Source organism: Phyllopteryx taeniolatus, chromosome 13, assembly GCF_024500385.1.
Source record: "Phyllopteryx taeniolatus isolate TA_2022b chromosome 13, UOR_Ptae_1.2, whole genome shotgun sequence".
NCBI lineage: Eukaryota > Metazoa > Chordata > Actinopteri > Syngnathiformes > Syngnathidae > Phyllopteryx > Phyllopteryx taeniolatus.
This window is the reverse complement of record NC_084514.1, coordinates 16,449,936-16,458,464: the sequence shown is the minus strand read 5'-3', so window position 1 is coordinate 16,458,464 and position 8,529 is coordinate 16,449,936. Positions and strand designations below refer to the sequence as shown.

Genomic DNA, 8,529 nt, shown 5'->3' with positions numbered 1-8,529 from the left:
TTCATGTGGCCCACTATAACGCCAATCATACGTGTCATCTTTATGTTTCTTGTCAAAATCTGTATGAGAAAAAAAAAGGGCTAATTGAAAAACTTGGAGTTCAAACTATCGTCACGTGTGACATCAGCTAATTTCGTGAGAATTCAGCTATTCTCTATCAAGTTAAGTCCCGTCTAGTCGCAATTCACCATTTGTGAAATCACTTATTTGCAATTTTTTTCTGCGTTACTTAACTGACCACTATTTGCTGAAAAAACTCCCCTATTTGCGCGTTTCTGTAACGCGCTAAGTTGCCGCCCAACGCATGTTAGCAGATGAGTACATAGCGTCACCCATCGGCTGATAGCCAGTCAGCTGGACAGTGCACAGCAGTTTGATGGAAAATTCCAGCAAAACTGCAGGGTGGTAAACTTCTCAAGATGATTCAGGGAAAGGTCTGGATCACTTTTGGCAGTCGTAGAAGTTAACAGCTGATCAGCCTGTAAGTAAAAATAAACAGTCAGTGGCGATATATCTAAAATATGTTAGTGTGTCAGCAGAGAATAGTTTGTACACACTAGCATCCCTGCATCTGTCCTGTGCTTTTTTTTTTTTTTTTTTAATGGAATAGTTTAGGGTATAATTAAGGATTAAACTATTAATACAAGCAATTACCAAACATTCTTAGGGACATTAGTTTAATTTCAGCAATACTTAAAAACTCCACTAGGTGCCAGTATTGCTCTGCCAACACCTTCCTGGTCCCTCCCACGTGTAATTCAGGTGCCTTCAAATGGTGAGTAGTTGAAACTATTTTTGTTTGATTATACAGTGGCTAATTTCTCTTTGTACTAAAAATCTATAGTTGCCTACATTGTGTACAGTATATATTTGGATACAATACAATAATACAAACAATACAAACTTTTTGGGGCTCCTCTTTACAATGCTCGCCCGTGAAAAGTTACAGGGGGACGCCAGTTGAAGCCCCCAAAACCAGGATTGGATGCCCCCCAGATGGATGCCCGGGGCCACCACCCTTTGCACGCCCCTGACGACAAGAATGATTCATCAATTCTATGAATGACTGACATACAATACACATACAATTCATTTCACAAGAAAAAAAAAAGTTTGGCATAATCTTTCCATCTTTTTCCCCCTCCCCCCCCTCATTCTTCATATTAATATCTTGAAGTTGCGAACAGCTGACCTGCCAAAAAAAAGAAGAAGAAAAAAAGGAAACGGCTTTAAGGAAATTGAGGTTGGATTATTCTCTGCTCGTGTCACTTTTAATAAAGCCGGTCGATAATTGAGCAAGCAAAGTGCAGGCGAGCACCAGCGTGAAGCAGTGCAGCAGTCTGCAGGTCCAAAACTTGCAGGGCTTCATTCTTGCAACATCCTATGCGTGGACTCCATGTGGGAGTTTTGCCAGGAGGCCATTTGTGACGCAAGCTACACAAACAACACGTCGGCCTGAACATCAATTAGTATCCAACCCTGAAGCGTTTATTGCGGCCCAGTGTCCATCACCTGCGTGCAAAAATGCTTCATGGTGCTGCAAAGAGATGCGTGTGACTTCTAAAGTGGAAAACACCCATTTTCTATCCCACTGCACATGAAACTGAGCACAACATTGAGCTTTTTTTTTTTTTTTTTTTTTAACTGACTTTATGAAGCACAGAATCGGATCGGGCAAAGCGTCTAACCAGCGGTTCCGCTCGTGCATTCTCTCTTTTAGTCTGTCCCATTATTGATTTATCCGAAAAGCACTCCATCATCCTCTCTGCTTCCTTCCTCCTTCTAATCTAACAAGCAGCCTCAGCATATACAGTACATCACTGCCCTTTATTTATTTTTTTTATTTTTTTTTTTTAAAGTCACATGAGGAAACGTGCTTATTAAATTGCTTTTTTGGTACGCGTCGTTGCCAAGTCTTTCCATTTCGGCGCACAGACCAGTGCCAAGGAGATCGTTTCAAACTCAGCCAATCAATGGTGATCAATGAGAAGTTCCTGATGACTTTGAGGTTGCGCGTGGAAGTGGAGTGCCATCTTGTGGCAGAAAGTGCACACGACATGCCGAAATCCAGCCCATAACGGGGTTTGCCACTTAACCCGTTCATTTCCATGCGCGCATATTGAGTATATCATAATAATTGTTGACATCAAATTATGAACAAATAGCTAATACCCTGTTTGAGATTCTAAATGGATGATGAATCCTTCATCGATATTTCAGAGAAAGCGGAAAGTGTATTTTTTTACACCACTCCTTTAGGATAAAGACATCTACTGTCAAATATTGCTGGTTGCTACATTACAGGTACGTTATCGCAGAGGGTCTCGCACCCGTGTCAAGGCACCTTCTGTATACGTTTAGTATGGACTGTATGATCATTCTTATGCTGTTTTACTCGTGACTAACGAGTACATGTTTTTGCAGGAACCTGTGTAAATGTGGTGGAATACAAACAGTAGGGCTGATGTTAGCCAGGTGATGAGCAGTGCCTCTTCTTCTCCAGATATGACGTTTGCAATTCAGGCCAAAAAGGTCTATTTTGCTTTCATCAGAACAGAGAATTTTGTTTCGAAGGGTCTGAGAATCCTTCAGGTGCGTTTTGGCAAACTCCAAGCAGGCTGCCATGTACCTTTTAGTGAGAAGTGGCTTCTGTCTGGCCACTCGACCACAAAGGCCTGATTGGTGGAGTGCTTTAGCAATGGTTTACCTTCTGGATGGTTCTCCTCTCTCCGCAAGGGAACACTGGAGCGCCGCCATAGTGACCGTAGGGTTCACCTGTCTGAACAAGGCCCTTCTTCCCCAGTTACTCAGCTTGGTCGGACGGCCAGATCTAGGAAGGGTGCCGGTGGTTCCAAATAACTTCTTTTTCCCAATAATCAAGGCCACAGGCCTTCAATGCTGCAGAAATTGCTTCTCCAGATTTGTGCCTTGACACAATCGGGTCTCGGAGGTCTGCAGACAATTCCTAGTGAACAGAAAACTAGGAACATTTTCAATTACGAGCCCTAAGCCATAAGAATACGTAAAAACTGTACCAGATTTGGACTTTTACTGTTTTCAGATCCCCCCCATGACCCTTCAAAGACCAAAATATGCACATTTCTGAAGGAACTTGTGGAAATGTGGCGGAAAGACACACAGTTCTTGGGACAGAAAAGCTCTGTCTTGAACACTGTTACGTCAGTCCAATAAAAAATATGCTAATGTGTGACACCAAATCCAAATCAATTTTAGTGGACGCAGGTCAAATTTAACATGGAACAGCCTCGCTGTACACAAACTGTGTTGCACCTGAACATAAGAATAGCATTTTCAAATACTTTTATTGTTGTGTATTTTCAAATTTCAGAGTGGCAGAATGGCATTTTTGGGGGTTTTCTAAAATGCCAATACGGATCAAATTTGACCCAAACAGTATGTAAGCGTTAAACATGGAGAATCTCCTGTAGGGCTTTTTCTCATCTACTGTACGTTCAAATAATTTTTCTATCAATAAATATGACTTCATCCTTACTATGTGTGAAATTGCAAAACCACATATGCGCGTGCGTCCTATACTCTGCACATTTGCACTTTTCTTTGTACGTGTCCATTGCTGTTATTTCACATTTACAAGAATTTAGATGTGTTTGAACTCCTAAATTCAGCATCTTGAAATTGCAGTGAAGGTGATCCACCTTTTCCGGGAAGGTTGCTTTCGTTTCAGGTTTTCCAGCCTATCTCTGATTTGTCAGTCTAATTTGATGGATTGTCACATAATGATAAACATCTTATAAAAGCTTTTTTCTCTTATCGAGCTGGGGCCTAAACTCCCATTAGGAGGCTCATAAGCTAAATCTCTGTGCCAACTTTCTTTTCTTTTTTTTTTAAATATCTTTATCTGGGTTGCTTCTTATGCAGCAATCACACCTGATTTGGTTCCAGGGGATCAATGAAGTGCTATTTTTAAGCAATGACGATCCAGTGACTAAGAAAAGTGGCTCACGTCAATGGATGCTGCAAGATGGAAGATATGCTGAGCCTGTTTTAAGGTCTGTGCTTTATAAACAAACTCAAACTGTTTGCATTTGGACCATATCATTTAAATCTACAGTATAGTGTATTATATTGTTGATTAATTGGTGTATCTTTTCAGACTACGGTCCCTTAACGGTTTTTAGAGCAGTGAAGAATGTTTTATTGTTGTCGCTGTCTTTTATTGTACATTAATTGTATACTGTAAGATGGGGTCAGGACTACAAATTAATATTATTTAGCTTCAATGTCACTTGAGGTAAACGTAGCCACAGCATTTTAGATTTAACCGTTGCTTTCCTCGAGCTTATTCGCTTTCGTTTGAAAAAGCTTCAAAGTTTGGCGGGAGGCCCATTATGGTCAAGTAATCGATATTTTTAGCAGGCTAGTTTTACAGCAATTCTGGAGTTGTAGATACAATTAGACACTGCAATACGAACTAGGCTTGGGGCTACAAAGATATCTAAAAAGAGCTTTGATATCATGTCAAGAATTGCAGGAGAGAAGCCTTCATAAGATGCAATGATTGAGGTCACTTAATTGTATCCTTTTAGGTTTAGTGTGAGGATTAGAACGTTGGATCTCGGAGTAAAAAATAGCCCGCAGAAAACGGACACAAAAATACAGCCAGTGCCTTTTAGATGCTCAAAAGTTAAAGCCACCTGTACTTACACACAGCCAGTTAGATTTATAGATGCCATTCTACTTCCTCTCTGTCATTCTCCTTCACTTCAAAAGCTAAGGAGTGTGGAGAAAGGCCCATTGGGTGGAGGTTAAGGCGGGGGTGAGGGGGCTCTCATTGTTAATTGGTCCTTCTCAGCCAAACACTAAACTGAAGGCACATAGAAGAAAAAGGAGACGAGAGGAGGACAATGGGGTCCCATTGCCTCACTCACACAAAGAAGGATGCACTGGCTGAAAGGATATAGACCAGTAAGAGCACATATATTGACCTGGTGGAGCTCTCTTCACATTCATGTTGTCTGCAGATAAAACACATGGACAAAAGTTTGAGGACAATTACGAGAACCAAAAAAGACCTTCTGCAAGATGTTTGCGTCTGGGATCACTTCAGTCCATGTGTCCAGTCCTCAGAGACTCTCTGCTCTCCCGCGTGACACTCATTCAATTACGGCAGCGTTCAGACGCCACATTGTAGGGACACAACATTAGGTACACCTACGCGATCCAGCACAAGAGCACTTCTACTGACGCTGCCCGAAAGGTTTAATAATATGCCGGGTTTGTTGCTGTAGTTGGAGCTGTACTGCATTATACTGAAACATGTATCTCTCTATCTCTCTATCTCTCTAGCTATCTCTCTATCTATCACTCTCTCTCTATTTGATGTACTGCAAAAAGCATATTGCTAGACATGATGTCCACTCGTCTGAGCTGTACCGTATTTGTTTATGGAGTACACCGATGGCTAGAGCACGAGGCAGTTAAACGCCCTGTCGCTTAGCTAACACTTTCAGTGTGGGAAGTTCTCTGTACTGTATCCGAAAAATCGGAATCGGAATACATGTACTTTTTTACAAACTAAACCGCCACCCACCCGAAATGGCTCCGCGCATCACTTTTGGGTCCTGACTCACCAGTTGATTAATCAATGGATTAAAGCATTACTATCTTTCAAATGAATGATGTGTATTTTTTAACATGGTCGCCCTCTTTGTTGGAAGTGCTCCCTGAGCACTGTAGCCCCCCACCTTTATATATCATGTATATATAACTGCTGTAGGCCTATATAGCAAAAATATTTCCGCTTGTATTTTCCACACGATGCCTTTTTAAAATTGCCATTATTTTTGTATGATTTGTATTTTTTTGGTCATGATTAACTTATTATTGTTGTCATTCATTTGTGTTTCCTTCCCGGTCATATGACCATCAACACTTAGATCCTATGAAATGTACCTTTCGTCCACACCAAACTCATCCAACCACGTCCAGGTCTATCCCGACTATTGACTGATTCTTGAATCTACCAAGAGGTGTGTCCCGAGACTTGTGATATTCCGCGGTGTAAAATTCAGACCGGACCCTCAACCCCGAGGTGTCCCACACAAAAGCTCTGTCCTCGCTCCTCCACATCAATGAGGGAATGAAGGCCAATTAGCATTTCACAAGTAGGCCTTTCCTCCTCCTCCGCCGCCACCTTCCCCGCAGAGCCCAGTACTCCTCCTGTCCTGCATGGGCCCTTGTTGTGGCCGTTGGCAGGGTGACAGTATTCGAGTGTGCAAACTTGTGCTATTGTCCGCCGGCCAGGGAGAGCCATGGAGACCCCCAATAATATGACACAGGAAAATGTTTGCTGATGGCAATTCTATGGGCTTTGTCCCACTCTTTCTCCTTCATGACGACTCGATTTAAGTCTCTAAATGTTTGACTACAAATGCCGGAGTGCTATCCAGCTCCCTTTGCTTTTGTCCCGCCGGGTTTGAATGAGTAATTCAGTCTTTGTGCGACTCGATTGAGGGGGCAAACAGAAAGACAAGATTCTTGAGCGCTCAAGCCCCTTTCCATGGTTATGCACTCTTTAGATCGCCCCCACCCCCACCCCCACTTCCCGCCGCAAGTTGGAGAAGCAAACTTAACTTTATTTAAATGTATACATTTTGAAGCACAATCGATATGGTTGAATGTGCTTATATTGTGATCCACCCCCCCCACCCCCAACACCCCCCCCCCCCCACCCCCACACACACACACACTTAATAGAAAGACAGCGTAAAAGCATCAATGCATCGCTTCTAAGTGCCGATTTTTTTTTAACCTCTACATCTCCATGACAACAATGTGCGATGGAGAAGAATTGGATACCAGGGAGCTTGCAGGCTGATTGTGGTCCATTGTGAGGGGCCTGAGGTCGCTGATTGGTTCAAGGGAAGCACCATAACTACAAGGAGTTTATATTCATTCAGCTTGGTCAAGTGCCCCCCAAACGCTTGCTGGAGGCTGCAGGACACAGCCGCATCCATACAGTAGAGGTGGGTATTGTTACTTTTATTTGATATTCTATAACTGTGTTGTAGCTAGTTACATTACATTGTACAGCAGTGATATTTTTACATAAACTATTCGCGTAGAAATGTTGCTATGTGTGCTATGTCTCACTAAATGTGTTCAACTAGTTTTTGTTGCAGGCCACATTGTAGTCAGGGTTTTGTGTAATCCTTGTGCCTCATTATATTACATTACAAATTGACGGATGAACTCAATAAAAATAGTTTAACTTTTCTTCTTTTTTAAAAAAAAAAAAACAATGCTCGCAATATTGCAATGCAAATGTTAAGACCATTTGCAATTTTGGTACAGATTTGAGCAAGAAAAATGAAGTAGCTGCAGATGATTTGCTTGAGCGGGCCACATAAAAAGATGTGACGGCCCAGATCTGGCCCCAGGTCTTGAGGTTCACACCTGTGCTCTAAATTGCCCATAGATGGGAATTTGCCCTGCTGTTGACTGGCAACCGGTCCAGGTTGTACCCCGCCTCTCGCACCAAAGGTCAGCTGGGATTGGTTCCAGCTCACTTTGTGACGCATATTCAGGAAAATTAAATGGATAGACCATATTTATTCTCATTCATTTTGAATTTATTAACAAAGCTGGAGTATTAACACACATCCCTTATCATCTACCTACAGATTTTTCAAGATGGACTACCATTTTTAACATGGACTGATTCAAGAACAAACATTTCTAAAGTGTTGGCTGAAATGGCAAATGCAGACAGCGAGGTGAGAACGTTGCTGAATTTCGTGAACCTGGCTTCCAGCGACATCAAGGCGGCCTTGGATAAGTCGGCCCCGTGCAGACGCTCGGTGGACCACAGGAAGTACCTGCAGAAACAGCTCAAGCGCTTCTCTCAGAAATACTCCCGGGTGCCAAGATGTCACCCGCTCAGGTCCGCTCAGTGTGCCAAGCCCATTGCGGGTCTGCAGGGTCCGCAGGGGCCGGAAAAGAGCGGTGGCGGTGTGCAAACGAGCGCGGGCAAAGTGGGTGGTTCTGTGGAGCAGGTGCCCATGAGGAAACGCCAGCTCCCGGCCTCTTTTTGGGAGGAACCCAAGCTGAGCAAGCGGGAGAACTCCCACTCAGGACTGAGAAAGAGTCACGCCGCCTCGATGGAGACGAGAGAACACAGGAAGGGAGGTCAAGATGAGGATGCCGAGGTCACGCTCTCCAGAGAGGCGCTCAAATTGGAGCGGAACTCTCACCACGGCTTGAGCGTGTGCGCCTCCTGCCCTTTCCACTTCCAACAACACCATCAGCACCAACAGCAAATTCTCCACGGTCAAATCGTGGTGCCCCATCCAGCTCTAGGACTGTGGTGCAAGGCCGAGCCCGAGCCAGTAGAACAGCCGCACGGACAGAAGATTCAGACTCACGTGGTGGTCAAACCTATACCCACCAAGCCCACCATCCCATCTCCTATCTTCAGCGTGTTTGGCTTCATTTAAAATGTAAACAAGACTAATTGTGTTCATCTCAGCAATCAATAATGAGACTCAC

General features: G+C 43.4%; 1 protein-coding gene across 1 annotated transcript; it reads left to right on the top strand.

The window, feature by feature from the left end:
• The first annotated feature begins 6,973 nt into the window (after positions 1-6,973).
• On the top strand, positions 6,974-8,503 carry LOC133488112 (protein FAM181A-like). The gene is made up of 2 exons (XM_061795593.1): positions 6,974-7,007; positions 7,665-8,503. The coding sequence occupies exon 2, from the start codon at positions 7,737-7,739 to the stop codon at positions 8,475-8,477; it is 741 nt and encodes a 246-aa protein (XP_061651577.1). The 5' UTR covers positions 6,974-7,007; positions 7,665-7,736; the 3' UTR covers positions 8,478-8,503.
• Positions 8,504-8,529: the final 26 nt, after the last annotated feature.

Excerpts from the sequence above, each read along its gene's own strand:
- LOC133488112 (XM_061795593.1), top strand. The coding sequence starts at position 7,737 with ATGGCAAATGCAGACAGCGAGGTGAGAACGTTGCTGAATTTCGTGAAC.